Source organism: Mus pahari, chromosome 5 (assembly GCF_900095145.1).
Source record: "Mus pahari chromosome 5, PAHARI_EIJ_v1.1, whole genome shotgun sequence".
In the NCBI taxonomy this organism is placed as follows: domain Eukaryota; kingdom Metazoa; phylum Chordata; class Mammalia; order Rodentia; family Muridae; genus Mus; species Mus pahari.
In genome coordinates this window covers 110,431,218-110,447,924 of record NC_034594.1, presented here as the reverse complement: position 1 = coordinate 110,447,924, position 16,707 = coordinate 110,431,218, and the positions used below count along the sequence as shown (strand labels likewise).

Below are 16,707 nucleotides of genomic sequence, written 5' to 3'. Positions count from 1 at the left end.
TTGTGGCTAAGGGTCCCCTCTCACACTGCTGTAGCAGTCTCTTTCAGAACCCCTTCTGTCCCAGCATGGAGCTCCGGCTCAGTATAAGCAGCAGGGGTTCAGAGGCCACTTGGGTTTTCACTTGGAAACCAAAGCAACAAGAGACACTCCTGACGTCCTGGCTAGACAGAAGTCATAAGACAGAATCTGCGGTAGGCCTTGTGCCCGAGGCTCTGGGTTCCATTCCCAGTCTTAAAAGTGATCAAGGGCAGCGGAGAATACAGCTTTCCAAAGACTGGAAAGGACTGACCTAGTAATAAAATCACAGCCACACCAGAGCTAGTTTTATATATGAGTGTTCCAGGATATTTACGTTTCTGTCTTCTTTCTGTGAGTGGCAAGGAAACAAAATATGTCCAGTATTTACCACACACAGGGAGTTCCAAGTCCTAGAGGAGGCATGCGCCATGTTAGTGAAGGAGAGTGGCACCTTTGGAGGGGCAGTGCGGTCAAATCTCAGCTCTGTCCTTGTGAGTCCCTCCTGTGTCATGACTGTTCTCTTTCATAAAGAGACCGTCACCTATTACCAGGGATTGGGATGAGCTAGCAAAGAACACCCTGAGCAGTACCTGCGTCGTGTGGGCTTGTGGCTGCTCTTGAGTGACTGTACCTGCCTTGAGCCCTGCAGGCCGCAGAGAGGGTTGGGAGGAGAAGGTAGCACACCCCACAGCACCCCAAACTCAGTGCAGAGTATGGGGCTCAGTCACAAAGGCCACTCTCATACACCTACCCCTAAATCACCTCCCATGCCTAAGAAAGAGCTACCAGCCACAGGTCACCAGCCCGCTAGCCACACCTCTGTGGACAATGGTTTTATTTATGACAAGCTCTTAGAATGCACACATCCGATTTCCAGAACAGAAATGTACAGCATGAGGCTTAAATAACTTTCATACACTATGTACAGTTGTCAGCAGAGGTACAAAACATATACACACCTTGTGCTACCACGTCACAGGAGAGCGCACGAGCCAAAGGAGACTCTGCAGTCTGGGTAGGGGCAACCATCACAAGAGCTGTTGGCAGGGCAGGGCAGGGCAGGGCAGGGCAGGGCAGGGCAGGGCACCAAGACATCAGTGGTCTTTTCTGATTCTTGGCAGTACCGACTTCCCACTTTCTGACAAAGCCTTTAGGACACAGGAGTGAAGGTGGAAGGGTGCTGGGTGCTGGAGATGAAGTGGGAGTGTGTGTGGGGGGAACAAGGGACAGAATAATGATGTCAAAGAAACCAAACTTTCCCTGCAGATTCTCTTGCTCACAAGGAACAGTGAAGACCTGGGTGTCAGGAGGTGACAGGGCTGGGCTCCGGAAGGTCTGTCCGGAAGGTCTGTCGGGCACTGGCCACTGTGCTCAACAAAGGGAGCAGCAGCAAGAAGTTTCTCATTTGAAAGGACAAAGGGCTAGAGGTGGCAGGTTTGGGCCACATGGTGGGAAGGAATTTGCCACTCCTGCAGGGCAGGTCCTGCCCACACAAACAGACCAGGCACAGCCAAGGGGGTGTGCCTGCTGCACCCAGCCCAGACTCCAGGGGAGGCCTCCAAGAACTGGAAGAGGACCGGGCAGAGATGTAATGTCCTGCCTTCTCAGCAGCTTCCTGCCGGCGCCGCCACCACAATGGCTAGCAGAAGAATCCCTCAGCAAGGCGGCATCTTCTTGTTTGTGCTTTCAGTTGCCCTTTCCCCAAGCCACACAGCCTAAGACAATTCCTAGCCTGCAGCTGGGCGACGGTGGGAGGCTACTCCCCGATCCATAGCTGTCCCTTTTCAAGTAGCCGTGGTGGCACTCTGACCACATCAAGGGCTGTGCTGGGTCAGCTCTCATTCTTTGAGTTTTCTCTCTCTCTCTCTCTTCTGCAGTCTCTAAGGCTGCTCCAGGCAGCATGTGCATGAGCTGGCTGCTGACGGGTCAAGTCTTTCCACAAGACCAAACACTGAATTGGTTAATACTGGGATGGGTCCTGGCCCAGGACTGTGCACAGAAAAGACCTAAGAGAGTGGGGAACAGTAGACACTTTCCATGGAAGCTAATCAGTATCGGAAGCATGGACGTTGGGGTTAGTTCAAGAGATGGGAATCTGGGTCCAGGCTCTTCAGGCTCAGTGTGGTCAGGTACCAGCTATACTCTGGTTGTTAAAGGCTTGGGGTGTGCGGGTCTAGGGAGGACCCCCACAGCATACAGATGTGGCCTAGGGCCTCAAGTCCCAGGACGGGCACAAGGAGTAGTTTAATAGTTTCCAGAAGTACATAGTGCGTCAGCCACAGACGTGGGCAGCACTGGTCTAACCTAGGATAAAGACCATCTGGGAAAGACCTCCTGGGCCCAAGTGTGCACATACCGTCTACCCAGAGACCTGCTATTGTGCTCAAATCACAACCAGTTTGTGCTTCCGACAAGTAGGATGCTTGTGCAATGAGTGGAGCTGGGGTCCTGCCCCTGACTATGTACCTTGGACATCCCTGAAAGGGTGGGTGGGCAGGGACGCCAACGTTCCCAGAACACAGCTCAGAATGGCTCAGGACGATGAGCTCAGAGCTCCGATTTCAAGTCTAGTCAATGACACTCGCTGGGACAGCATAGCAGCCCCGCCATGAGGTAGTGACCCATCAGAAATGGCAGAAGGGGTAATGCCGGTGAGCACCTCTCGCGGGGGCTGTAAGACCACACACACTTTGTGCAAGAACTGGCCTTGTAGCTATACAGTACAGGCACCCTGGGCTGGGGCGGCCCAGCCTGTGGGGTCGGGACATAAGTCTCACGTGTTTCTGTAATTTGTAAACAGTCATGCAGATGGGTTCTGGGTTTTCTTACAGGGTGGGTCCGGGCTTTCCATTCACGTGGAGAGGGGTAAAGGAGAAGATGTGGTTGCTTCTGAGTGCTAAGGATGTTCCTTAACACTCCTAGGATGAGCAGGGGACGGAGGATTTCTGGTCATTGCAGACAGACGGTCCAGGTTCCAGGTGATCTGCTTTTCTGGTGCATCGTTCTAAATATCCAGTTCCCCAGTCTTAACACCGCGTCTGGCTGGAGCCACCAATAAGCGGGACGATCGTCTTAGTTTCAGTCTCAGATGTGTCTCTGGGATGGTTCAGAGAGGGTCTGGCCTTATCAGTTCCTAACTCTCCCATCCTAGGGCCTCAAGGACAGACACCAATGTACTGGCCCTAGAGGGAGAAGAGCTAAGTACAGAGGCGCTATGACAGCTCTCCAAAGTCCACAAGTCACCACGTCCTCTGAATGGGGCTGAGGTTCATGGATCCCAGAATGAGACCAGGATGCACAATACCAGTTAAGCAATAGAATTAGTGTGGACCAGTTTAAGGGCAGGGGAAGCCTGAGGGAGGAACGGAGCTGGCCCCTCTCATGGCCCAGTCCTATAAATTCAGAGTTGTTCCAGTAGGGGGCGCTAAACACCGACTTCACCTCATCCCAGCAGCTGAGTCCACAGCACCAAGGGGAGAAGCAAGGAGTCACTGCCTCCTCACGCTATTTGAAAAGGGGGCCTTTGACCCAGGCTGGTTTTAAGGCTGTTTCTGGAACAACTAAAGGAAAAGAAGCTGAAGATGTTCCCTATCCCCTTGGGGGTGGAAACATAACTGGCTGGGGGGGCGGTTAGGCAAAGGACCTGGTACCCTTACTACCCAAGCCTACGTAGTGGACAGTCCACTAAGCTACATCCCACTGGATCACACAGGACTCTCGGGAGCATGGGCTCCCTGGTCCTGGGCTGTTGGGGTGGACGCTCTGACCTTCAGGGGCTGTGGGCACAAGGCCCAGGAGTAGAAGACACAAGTGGGCTGTGGGCGTGGCTAGCATAAGGCTGCCGGGCATGATATCAGGCCTCAGGATGGAGAAAGGCACTGCGGTATCAGGCGGCCTAGAGACCTGGTCTATCCTAGAAGGCAGGCCGGGATGGGCAGATCCTGGGCAATGGTCAGAGCTGCAAAAGGATGGAGAAGGCTTTCCCTCATCTGCAGAGCAAGCAGAGGGAAGGCCCAGGAGCGCCGGAGAGAAGACCCCCATCCCCACCCCACCCCCCCCTCGACCCCTGCGCCAGGAGCGGAGGAGGGAAGAATGGGAAGAAACTTCAAGTCAGTTTCCAGGAGGCAAACAAGCAGAGCACAAAAATAAAGATCAATATATTAAATGACTGTAGTGCTGCTGACCTTCTTTCTCCCCAAAGGAACTGTTTAAGCAGCTCCACTGAGGCCCCAGCAGAAGAGAACTTCACGGATAGACTGGGCCGGGCCCCACTGGGATTGGCTGTGGGTGAGCCGGCGGGACTCAGCTGCTTACATCTGGTTTCCATGGTTACCTGAGAACTACCTTGGTGGGCTCAGAGGCAGGTGAAGCGGCTCCGGAGGTGGGGCTAGGAGACACAGAGGAGGCTAGTTCACTGGAAGATAGATGGGGGCTTCTCCCTGCTTCACCCTGCTGTCTCACCCGAGGCTGAGGGCCTGGGGGAGGGGCAGGGCTGGCTCAGCAGGAGACGATGTGGCCGGTGGAAAGGATGGCAGGGAACAGGTGGGGCAGCGGCTGGGGAATCGTGCCCTTTGGCTTCACAGCTTGTGTCCCTCCTCCACCTCGTCTTTCTCAGGAGGCAGGGGAGGGACAGAGGGGGTGGTGGAGGAAGCAGAGAGGAGCCACACCCTCTGTACTCCGGTGAACCTGGCTGGTCTGGTAAGGTCGGGCCACAGCTTCCTTCAGTGCTGGGTAGGCTGCTGGGTCTGATCTGCCGGTCTCCCCACCTTTAGTTCTAACTTCAAGGGTGGGCCACTGGTAGTCGCCGTATGCTCCAGAACTTCACTGTCAGGTCACTGGGGAGGACAGAGGGAGGCTGCTCAGCTGTGGGTGTGGACCCTGCTGGTTGCTCCCCAAAGCAAAGGTTGGGCAGATTTCCCACCTCCCTCACATATGGCTGAGCTAAGGCAGCTGCTGCTTAGGACCAGTGAGGACCTCACGGGAAGGGTACTGGGCAAGGGGAGGGCCCAGGCCATGCTCTTCAAGACCCTGCAAGACTGGTGTCCCGGACTTTCCTGTTGTGTTGTGTCCAGGCCTGAATGCCTCCCCCTGTCTTAGGGTTCTGGCCCACTGCTCATGCTAGCAAGAGGGTCGGGGAGGGTGATCTGTGGGGCCAGGCAGGGCATGAAGTAAGAGGTTAAGAGTAAAACAGGCTCATACCGTGAAGAAGCAGCTCAGATCGAGGTGGAGGGGAAAGACAGGAAATGGCAAGAGGGGAAGAGTGAGAGAGGAAGGGGAGGGTCAGGGCAGGGTGGTGGCGCGGCCCTTTATGGCCAGGACTCGTCGAGGAAGGCAGGGGGTGAGTCCAGGGACGTAATTCCACAGCTTTACCCGGCAGTCACTATTTGAGGGGGAGGGGAGGTAGAGGCAGAGAAGAGAGGTAGGAGAGATGGGAGGGGAGAGAAGGGACATGGTGGGAACAAGGAGAGAAAAGAAGAAACCCGGCTGAGTAGTGTCCCTGGGATAGAGGGTCTGATACTGCCTGCACAGGGGCCAGAGCTACAGCTGGAGGGGCAGAGGTGTGGGAGCGGCGGGGCAGTCCCTAGCTCCTGCGCGGGGAAGTCCTTAGCCCTTGCGCAGGGGTGAGATCGATTGGGATCGCTGGGGGGTGGGGGGGTAAGTCCCGGCCTGGGGCCCAGTGGCTCCCTGATCCCCTGCCGAGTGCAGCACCCAGGACACTGGGTGCCGAGTGCAGCACCCAGGACACTGGGTGCCGAGTGCAGCACCCAGGACACTGGGTGCCGAGTGCNTGCCGAGTGCAGCACCCAGGACACTGGGTGCCGAGTGCAGCACCCAGGACACTGGGTGCCGAGTGCAGCACCCAGGACACTGGGTGCCGAGTGCTCAGTGAAGATGAGCAGTAGGTATAGAGAGGAGTGCCTGATGGGGTTCGGCTCTGTGAATCGGATCTGTGTGTAGGGACAGCTGCGGAGCCCTGAGACAGTTGTCAACTTGGTCACTCTCGGAGGGGAGCAAAGCGGCTCTCTCTGCCTAGCACCTACCTGGAGGCCGTGAAGATGTGCTTGCTGTTGGTGCAGATGGCATTGATGGGGCTGTCGTGGCCCTTGATCTCACCAATGGGTGTGAAGTTGTCCACATTCCAGACCTTGATGAAGCCGGCCCGGCAGGCGCTCAGCAGCATGGGCCGGCCGGGTACAAAGGCCAGGGCGCACACCCAGTCCTTGTGAGCGTTGGGGATTTGCTGTGGAAGGACCGGGGCTGATAAGGTGTAGGGAAGGGAGAGGGCCTGCCCCAGGGTCCCAGGAGCACACCAGCCCTCCTGCTAGCCGTGGAGGGATGCCGCCTGGCTCCGGGTAGCTCAATCATGCAGACGGACCCTACCATTCCCCGGAGCCAGGCTGAGAGGATTCAAAAGCCCAGATGGGTTCTTCTCCTCAGTTCCCATATTCGAGAGTCTAAATCTGTGCCGCTGGAGAAATCTTGGGCCCACAGAAGAGTTAGGCTAATGTCAAGTGCTCCCACAAAGAACTTCGCACAAGGGCTTTGTTAAGAGCAGGGAATGGAGGGCCCCAACGGAATCCCCACAGGCTGCAGGGAGAGGGGCGTGGGGACAGCAGGGAAGAGGGTAGACAGCAGGCAGTCTTGGAGGGGCTCTGCTAAGGTCTGCCTGCGGCCTTGCCCTGGCACACTCCTCCCCCCCTTCCCCGAACCTGGATGAGCTCCTGCTGGTCCAGGTCCCACTTCTTGATGCCATTGTCTCTGGAGCCACTAAACAGTATGTCTCCTTGGATGGCTAGGCATTCGATACCATCATAGTGAGGGGGCTCAAAGTTGTGGGTTGGGCCAATGGTGCCTGTCACACAGTCACCGAGCTGAAACATCTGCAGAGGAGGAGGGGCAGAGCTCAGATAGAGGCATGATCCATAGGGGCAGGCCTGGAGCACTGTGGGAAGGACACTGCCATAGTCCCATCACCCCATCTCCATTTATTTGCTTCTTTTTACTTTCTGGCTACCGAAGTGTCCAACCAGACCCACAGAGAGCAAACCAAATCACTGGGTCCTGTGTACTTTGTATTTTCCCCAATCTATCATTTTAACGGTCGCATCATCTCCCATTCAGAGGTTCTACCTGCATTCCTCACACACTGAGGTCGGTTTTTTTTTTTTTTTTTCACCATTTACAGAATAATTCTATCTACACACATCTTCCTGTCTTCTCCAAGACACCCTCTTGAGCGGCCGTTCCCATAAGTCTCACTGGGTTTCATGTGTTCCCGGTAAACAGCACCACTCAGGCCTCAGAGCAGAGGTGGTCACAGCTCGTGTCAAGGCAGTTGTAGGTACCTTCACATAGTGGTCCTTGGAGCCCGTCACCACGAGGTCATGCTGGTTTGAAGTCTGGGTGACTGTCAGGCACATCACTGGGCCAATGTGGCCAGTCAGTTTGCCAATGGGCTGGAACCTGCCGTGGGGAGAGACCCAGGCAGGGACAGTGGGTCAGAGGGCACTTACGTCGGATCAGGGGTCTGGAGGGGATCTGATCTGGAGCAGATACTCCTGCCCAGTCTACTCTGTCTCCCCTCCAAAGCAAGATCAAGGACCAAGATTTTCAGCGGCAGAGGGACAAGGTCATCGAATGGAGGACTGGAGGCACAGTTGAGGTTCTGCCCACCCAGGAGCGGGCCACCCCATGCAGAGGCCTGTGGACCTTCCCTGGGCCTCTTCTCCAGCTATTTCACCGACCTGTTGAGCTCCCAGATGCGGACGGCATTGCCAGAGGCAACGTATAGCATGGAGCCTGAGGGGCTGAGGGCCATCTGGTTGATCTGATGTTCCCCCTGGGCACTGGTGATGGCGCGGGTGGAGGTGGCTATGCAGGCATCTCCTGAGATCACCTGGCCTGAGGACCTAGCCAGAGGGGGAAAAAGCAAAGCCAGAGGTCAGAAGAATCTACCCACAAAGGCCAGGAAACGAAGAAACATCACGCAGGCCAGCTCAGAAATGCCACTTCTGGGATGCCTCCTTCCCTACCTGGGCAGAACAGCTTCCCCTAGAAGCAGGGCCTAGGGGAGAGCTTGACTCAACCCGACATTTCTCTATGACCTGTCAGTGTGGGTTTGAATAGACTATAAGAGTCCAGGGACAGGCTCTGAAGTTGGCTGGTTCATGTAGAGATCATTTAACTTCTCCGTTTCCTCATCCCCGCCCCCAGACTTCATTAACATAAACAAACAAACAAATAAATAAACAAATAACGATATCTATAAATAAGGACAGCTTTAGGCTTACAGCAGAACTGGGTGGAAGGTGGAGCTTTCTCATACATGTCTTTCTTTCCCAATGTGCATGGCCTCTCCCACTGTCAGCGCCCTGCGCCCCACAGTACAGCCTGTGCTACAGCACATGGACCTAATAACGGACCCAGCATCACCCAAGCTCATCGCATACAGCGGGGCTCACTCTGGGTGTTCTATATTCTGTAGGTTCAGTCAAATGCGTGACATTATCTGTGACTACTGCATCATGCAGAATAAACTCAGGTCCCTAAATACCCTCTGTGTCTGTTTTCCAACTGTCAAACTAAACAATTTGTGATTTATAGTGGACACATAAGGACAAAACCTGACTTCTGGAGGGTTTGTGTCCTTACAAGCAGGGCCGTGCTGGGTGGCGCATCTGTGTGGCCTGGCTTTGGAGGATGCTGCCATCTGCTGGTCTTTTGGATTCCTTGGGATCTATGCAGTCCATCTCAAATGGTTGAGCTTGGAGGACTGAGACAAAGGTAGGCCAAAGGCTCACAGCTTGCTGTTCAGAAACTGTCCCCCAAGCCACTTACCTCCCACCCCTGGGAGCCAAAGCAAATATATGGGCTATCAAGGATCTTCGTGCCCACCTAATCAGGCTGTGCTTAATGGTCACCGAAGCAGGGAAGGAAGCACTATTCTCAAGTAGTGGTAGACTTACGTGAGTGTCCGAATGCACTTGGCTGAGTCCCGGATATCCCACACCTTGATGTAGGAGCTGGACACAGAGAACACCAGCCCCGAGTGGCTGCAGTATTTGATAGAAACCACATTGTTGGGGTGGCCCTTGAGAGCTGCAATCTCCTGCCCCGTCACCAGGTTCCACATCTTGCAGCTACGGTCTGCCAGAGACAGAGAAGAGACAAGTCTGAGGGAGAAGCATGCCTCATGCCTGTGTAGTCTCATAAAAACTCAGGAGACCAAGAAAGGGCCGAGAGCTCTAAATAACGGTGAGTTCTCTGACCGTTGTGAGGTGTCCTGGGCTGACACAAAATTCCTACAAATCTGCTTATTAAATGGCCAAGTATGAAGAAAACATGAAAAACCTTGGAGCCAATCATACCTCAGTGGTAGTTAACTCTTCATATCTCTGTGTGTAAATGTGTATATATATATATATATATATATATATATTCACATATGTATACACAAGTTTCCTATTATGTATGTCTGATACAAACTTGTTCTTTCTTCTGGTCAAAGCTTTAAGGTTTTTGTGGTGACTTGGTTGTAGGACTATAAACTTCTATGCTGAGAGCAGAGGAACTGCCTGGGTGCGCCTGCAGAGATGACGTGGGTGTTGGGTAATATTGGGGAGGAAGTGATGGTTTTAGAGAGTTGAGATGTTGGGACATCAGAGAAGCTTCTAAAGAGGTGGCCTGGAGGAATGGGGTCATGGTAGAGCCAACAGATCGCATGGGAGGGAAGGCTCAGCCAGGGGTGTGGTTGGGTGTGTGAGCTCCGAGCCTAACACCGCTGGCCCCTCAAGTCTCCACGAACCTTTGGATCCTGTGAAAAGCAGCTCATCGGTGGCATCCAGGCAGAGGATGGGCTTGGTGTGACCCTCGGCCATGGAGACGCACTGCAGCGGGGCCGTCCGCGCTCCCTTGGCTCCGCCAATGGGGGTGATGATGCCCCTTCCCGGGAGAGAGGGAGAGAGGATTTGCCAGTCAGCCAAGGGGCCAGGCTGACTGAGGCACATGGAAGAGAGGGATCTGGGCTGAGAGGGGTCAATGACTCATGAGAGAGACTGAGGCTGCTAACAAAACATCACCACTGTCTGAGAGCCAGAGAGAGCTGTGGCTGCCATCCTTGCAGGAGATGCCCATGCCAGGCGAGCTGGAAGGGACAGGGTGGGAAGGGCTACCTAACCTGAAGCCAGAGATAAGCATGCAGCCAGCTCTGGTGGGGCAGGGCAGAGGCCCACGTGTTAGAACAGGCCTCTGTAGTTCCCAGCAGCCTGCATGCTTCTTTGGTGATCAAAAATGGGGGGAGGGAAGGAGAGAGGGAAGGACATCCAAGTTACCCTCCCCGTATTTCACGGCCAGCCGGCGTTCTGGGGCTGGCACCTTCCAGCAGTGAGGTAGATGGACATCTACAAAGAGCCCCTAGCTGGACCAACATAGTCAAGCCTGTGCCTATCACTTACAAAGGGATAGATCAGCACTGTTATCCCAGCCCTTTGTAGGCTCAAGCAGGGGGATTGCTGTGAATTTGAGGCCAGACTGGTCTACAAAAGGAGCTTAAGGCCAGCCTGGCAATGTAGCAAAACCTTACCAAACACAAACCAACCAACCAATAGTGCCCCCCTCCAAAACCTCAAAGGGATAGATAACCTTAGGGGACCATAGCCCATCTTGGGGCTGGGATGCTCGGGCCTCTCTCAAACTAGCCTGCCTGGACCCGGAATGGCACCTGCTTGTTCTGCACAGAGCTCCACGAGCAAGAATAAAGCTGGGTCAGCTTGAGGGTTTTGGTATATCTACCTCCTGGGGCTCTGATGACGGCTCTGTCTTTCTCAGGAAGGTGCTTTGGGATGAGACCCAGCCAGGTTACATCTAAAACCACATTCAAGCTGTTCAAAAGACAACGCTGTGACTGGCAGGTGGGCAGTGGCTTGGGGTTTACCAGATGGCCGAGATCCCACTTGTGGCATTTTTACACAGCATGGCAGACTTGCGTGTGGCTGGTGCAACACCAGAATACTAGTCAGGCATGCCTACTTGCCAGATGAACACATGTTTTTGCTCCTGACTTGGGATCCCAGTTTAGGCTGAGTTAGGCCAAGATGGCCGTGAAAGTGTCTCACCAAGAGCCTGCACTGTGAAGAGGCTGGCATGTTGCATACAGGTAACAGCTGCTGGCAAGGCCTCACCGCACAGGAGGATGCTAACCACGGGACAGAGCATGGTGAGCAGAGAGCATGGGTGGAGAGCTAGAGGGAGCTCTCGGCCTTTAGAAGAGAGCCCTCTGCCGCCAGGGTCCCAAGTCTTACCCCTTGCTGTGGGGGGATCTGTGCTCAGTAGGCTTGAGGGACCAGCCTCTGGTTGTCCCATGGGCTGGGGGAGGAGACACCCACACACTGCATGCTAAGAGATATAAGCAGGGTACTGCTTCCCTCGGAGCTGAAGTTTGTAAGATTCAGCCACCAACACAAGCTAACTTACAAAGAACCGCAAGCACAGCCCCCAGAGCCACTGACACTCAACAAAGGACTAGCAGGCTGACACGGTCCGCGTGGTACCTCTCGCTCTGCAAAGCTCTGCTACACCTCCGTCCCGACCCAGGCTTCCATGTCCCCACCTTGCCCGGGGCTGGGGGCGGGGGGCAAAGAGAACAGGGCTAGCCACAAGCAACTGCCCCCTCCCCCACCACAAGCCCTGAGCTCTAGCCAGGCATTGCATAGTCTGAGGCCATGGGGTCACCATGAGAGGGAGGAACCATGGGGCGAGAGGAGATCTCAGGAGGGACCAGGATGTGGAAGAGGCAGGGTCGGGGAGAGGAGGGCTGCATGCGGAGGACAGGTGTACAGGCAGGAGGGGCTGGTACAGCATGAGGCAAAGAGGAGAAGAGAGCGGGAGGGGAGTCAAACACGAGAGACATTCTGTGTGTACCTCAGGACCTCCGACAAAGAGGAGTCGCTGTCATCAGACCTGGGAAGGGCAGAAAATTAGCTGGATTAGGGGAGAGAGGAAAACACACGTAGGAATGGCGGGAGCAGCGGCAGCAACAGCGCAGGGAGGTCAGAGGGCGGTTATTCTCTTCAGGGAAGGCAGAGAGAGGCAGAGGAAGAAGGCCTTCGAGGAGAGTGGTGGGGTTGGGGTGGGGACAAACTGGCCTGGGAGCTGGGAGAGTCCTCCAGCAGTGGGCCACCAGGGGGTCTCTCAGCTAGCAGGGTAGGGGTGAGGAGGGAGTCACAAGAGGTGTGGGAGGCTAGTCCACTCTTGGGAAGATGGTTCCAGGTCTCTTTGCTAGTTCCAAGCTCTCTGGTTGGCCCACACTGCATAAGCTGGGGCCAATTGCATCACCTCAGCAATGCACAAGCCTGCCCAAGGTCGCAAAGCAGCCCTGCTGCTCTTCCCTCACTGAGACCACGTCTAGAAGCTAAGTCTGTTGCATGTGGGTCCCAAGATGGGACCAGTGGATAGGCCCAAAGCCTGGAGACCAGGCTAGGATGGGCAGGATCCTAGCCCAATTCTTGGGAAAAGGAGAGAGAGAGAGAGAGAGAGAGAGAGAGAGAGAGAGAGAGAGAGAAGAAAAAGGAAGGAAGGACAGAAGCTAGACCCGTTTAAGCTGGATGCCGTGGCACATGCCTGTAATCCTAGCACCCAAGAGGCTAAAGCAGAAGAACAGGGTTTTCTAGTCTAGAGACATGGCAAGTCCCTGTTTCAAAAACAGAATAAAGAAATAAATAATAAACAGTGACCTGTCAAGTCAATTGCATGGCACTGGGGGAGAGAACTGTATTATGATAAGGAGGGCCAGACAGACCCACAGCCCCTTCAGTAGTTGCTGAGCTGAAGCAAGCCTGGGGAAGGAGTGTCAGGATGCTGACCTTCTGGGTCTGCCTTCATGGTCTTATTATCTAGGGAGCAGCATTTCGAGCCAGAAGGGGGGTACTTATGTATATGCGAGAGACCGGGCAGAGCATTTATCATGTACAGCAAGCAGTCTACAGTTTAGGCTCCCCTGAGGGTCACAACATCATTGCTCCTCATGGAAGGAAAGCTTTTAGGGGAAAAGGAAGGTGTCCTTTGGGGAGCTACAGAACTGAAGATGGTCACAGTGGGCTTGGGGGGGGCACAGAGGTGAAATCAGGAATGATGGGGTTTACCCCAAGGCAAAGTTCCACTGTCAGAGTTATTCGGTTAGAGTCAGCAACCCCAGACTCTGAGCCGAGGCAAGAGTCCTTGGGCTCTGCTATGGCCCGTATTCTTATGCAAACCTGGGAGGACAGATCATCCTTGGGTTGACTGACAGTTCAAATGGAGTTATGCATGTACAGCAGACTGCAGAGCAACGTTAAGGACCTTCTGAATATAAGGATGTCTGTGAACAGAATGACCCTATAGCAACTGTAGCATAGCAACAGGAGCTGCAGGACAGCTGCAGGTGAGGCTTGACCCAGAGGTCTCTGCTTGCTGGACAGTGCTCAAGGACCATGGAGCCTTGTGTAAAGCTCTTGCAATCAGGTAGAACAGTAAAGAAAGGGCTTCTAAGAACAGCAAAGATAGCAGAAGCAGTTAAAAGGGGTACTTTAGAGTAACCTCTGGTATGCTTGCCTCACAAGGCCACCACGCCTGACTCTGATTGTCCCACCCTGGTGAGGTAACTTCCCTCTTGTCCTTTCCTGGCATCCCAGCATGCTTGAGGGGAAGGAGAGACCCTTGGTCAGTACACAAAAGATGCTACTGTCAGGGCCTCATGGCTCAGAGGAGCCGGAACAGGAGGGCTTGAGTCTACCCACTTAACCCGCCCCACAGGCTCCCTCCCTTCCTTCCCTGGCTCTCCACAGGCCCTTACTTGTCCAGTGCTGAGCCCTGGCTCTGATTGCTGGTGAGACGAGAGAAGACGTTGCGGTCGTTGCGGGGCCGCGTGGGAGGTGATGAGGGAGGTGTGAATCCCATGTCTGTGGATCTGGGAAATGAGGGCAGAGAGAGTCATAGGTAATCAGACCCTTGCCCAAAAGTCCCCCTGGCTCCTTTCCCACCAGGGGAGCCCCAGAGGATGGAGCCTGTTGTGTTAGTGACCTCAGACCTGCTTGGCCCCAGTCAAGATCCTAGAAGCTGTTCTTTTAAAATATTTATTTGATTTGATTTGGTGTGGGTGGGTGTCAATGCACAATGTGTGTGCGGTGCCCGAGGAAGCCAGAAGAGGGCACCAAATACCTTAGAACTCGAGTTACAGGCAGTGAGGCCCATGAGAGATGGGAGTTGAACCCAGGGCTTCTGGAAGACCAGATTGTGGTCTTAAGCACAGAGCCATCTCTTCAGCCCCTAGATGCTGTTCTTAAAAATCACATCCTCAAGCCAGGCGTGGTGGCGCACACCTTTAACCCCAGCACTTGGGAGGCAGAGGCAGGTGGATTTCTGAGTTTGAGGCCAGCCTGGTCTACAGAGTGAGTTCCAGGACAGCCAGGGCTACACAGAGAAACCCTGTCTCGAAAAAACCAAAAGAAAAAAAAAATCACTTCCTCATGGTGTATTTGGAGGCGTATTGGGAGATTCACCTACTATTTGGAATCTGCTTGCAATCCCACAGTCATTTTCTGTGTGAATCTCAGACTTAGACAAAGCAGCGTAGTGAAAATTCTGAGTGACTGGCACGCGTGCTTCTTGCAGAGGTTGTTTCCACCCCGACCCTGGAAGCAGGTACCTTGCTTGCGACCTTTATTTATTGTTGCCTTCTGTGCTTCTTAACGGTGCTTTTGATTTTTGTTTGTGCTGTGACACATGATCTCACCATGAAGACCAGACTGGCCCTGACTTTGCAAATGATCCTCCCGCTTCTATTTCCTGGGTGCGAAGATTACAGGTGTGGGCTACCAGGCCCAATCTGGTGGGTTTGATTACTGAACTGGTCCCAAGGCATGCATAATGGGACAGTGCTCTTGGATGTTGCTAAGCATTCGAGAGCTGGGAAAGGTTACACAAGCTTCCTTGGCGCCACAGTGTTGTGGTTGAGCTCAGTACGAACAAGCAATAGCATCCTGTAACTGGGGTGCCTTTTAATAGAGACAGACCTAATAAAAGATCTGATGTTGATGGTGACATCACAGTCATCTCCCCACAGGAACACGGCCCTCATCCTCCCTGAGACCAGTGAGTCTGATTCACCGATTCAGTGTTCAGTATGCATGAACCAGGAGAAATGACAGTTCCTTCAAGGAAGACCTTGCTGGTCTGCTCATTCCTCTCTTGGGAAAGCTGTCATTACATTCATACCCTTCCCTTTGGATAGACTTCACCCTTAGAGTTTAGCTTCACCCTCAGACCATAACTTCAGTGTGTTCTCTGAAGATGAAGTTTGTCAGGGTCCATTCAGGGTTGGTGTCCGTTCAACTCCTCTCCACCAGCACCACATGCAAGCCAGTGCTATGGGCATCTGCTTTGGTAAAGACGGGAAGCTGGCATCTGGGGCAGGTTCTTGTCCTGCCTCTCAGCAAGGCAGGCTGCAATGGTTTCTCTGAGCCCTAATACCTCACTATTTAGCTGGAAAGATCACCAAACTTCTTAAGATTAAGTACATGATTGTCGGGCCATAAAGGGTCATGTGTGTGGGAACGCTACAGAGCTGGGCCCCTGTGTGTCTGACTAGCTGGAGACTCCAGTGCGACTTCCCTGATAGTCTGAGCTTCCCTCATAGAAGGAAGCCTTCAAAAGAATGGAAACTACGAAGGATTTAAGACCACAAAAAGAGGCTAAAGCTCATTTGGACAACACCATCCAAGCTGCTGCAAGCCATCCAGGTAGAGTGCGCACTGGGAGTTTCTGGCCGGTGGTTTAGCTATGTGCTTCCAGGGGCCTTGTGGAAAGAGACGGCATCTCTTGAGCCCATACCTGACATGGTTGGCCAGGGTCCACAGCAAAGCTGAATGACCAAGGCCACCTGGGCCACAGCAAGTGTGTATGATGATGGTCCACAGAGAAGAATCTCATAGCCATTCTAAGTCTCTGGAGAAGATTCTAGAAGACGCTCTTACCTGATGGGCTGCCCTCGGTCATAAGACTTCCTTCGGGTCAGAGGGGATGTGTCCGTGGCACCTCGAGATTGCCGAGGGCTGGAAAAGAAGGTTCCGGTAAATCTGAGACCTAACTTTCTGCCCGCCTTGATCCCAGGTACCTGGATCCCCCTTCTTACAAAGTGCTGCCCCTGGTGGGCAGGCTGACGGTGCGAGAGACCTTGTCCCGGTAGTAGGGGTCACGGATAGAGAAGCCCACCCCATCCTCTTTGATCTCAACAAGGGAGGCCAGGGACTTGGTGATGTTCTTGGTGGAGCTGTCCAGTGGGGGTCCTAGGCACTCCGCAGACACAGCCTTCATCTGCGCAGACAGCTTGGGTTCACCCTAGGAAAGGAGGGTTGAGTGAACCAATTTGCCCAACTGATGGACCATAAAGGGAAAGTGAGTGCTTGGCCCAATGCCACAGATCTGCCATCCCAGGCACACAGGAGGCTGAGATTCTAGGGGGAAATAAGCAGAACATAGCACAGGAAGGAGAGGTGGGTGAATTCTGAAAAAAATGATACTGCCCGGCCTGAGGGAGAGTTGCTGATGGAAGCCATTAGCTGGACTACGCAAACTGCAGTGTCCAGACTGAATTCCAGTCAGCTCGCCTGGGACTAGGCACAACTCAACACTCACGGCGGTCTGCAGCTTCCTGAG

The 16,707-nt window shown here is 54.0% G+C and overlaps 1 protein-coding gene across 7 annotated transcripts in view; it reads right to left on the bottom strand.

Annotated features, from left to right (window-relative positions):
* Window positions 1–4,100: 4,100 nt before the first annotated feature.
* The window catches only part of Kif21b (kinesin family member 21B), a 44,458-nt gene continuing 31,851 nt past the window's right edge, over window positions 4,101–16,707 (bottom strand). For 2 of the 7 annotated variants that reach the window (XR_003843870.1, XR_003843871.1), the window contains exons 25-36: window positions 16,184–16,389; window positions 16,026–16,103; window positions 13,847–13,960; window positions 11,938–11,976; window positions 9,824–9,960; window positions 8,985–9,165; window positions 7,764–7,928; window positions 7,365–7,482; window positions 6,729–6,899; window positions 6,060–6,259; window positions 5,218–5,398; window positions 4,101–4,853 (exon numbers count right to left, since the gene is read on the bottom strand). Coding sequence is in view for 3 of the 7 variants with exons in the window: in XM_029538629.1 (XP_029394489.1) it covers window positions 4,799–4,853; window positions 6,060–6,259; window positions 6,729–6,899; window positions 7,365–7,482; window positions 7,764–7,928; window positions 8,985–9,165; window positions 9,824–9,960; window positions 11,938–11,976; window positions 13,847–13,960; window positions 16,026–16,103; window positions 16,184–16,389 (1,464 nt within the window). In the remaining 4 variants the exon portion in view is untranslated. The remainder of the gene's footprint in view (window positions 4,854–5,217; window positions 5,399–6,059; window positions 6,260–6,728; window positions 6,900–7,364; window positions 7,483–7,763; window positions 7,929–8,984; window positions 9,166–9,823; window positions 9,961–11,937; window positions 11,977–13,846; window positions 13,961–16,025; window positions 16,104–16,183; window positions 16,390–16,707) is intronic. The other 5 variants (XR_003843872.1, XR_003843873.1, XM_029538629.1 and 2 more) reach the window with 3 other exon arrangements.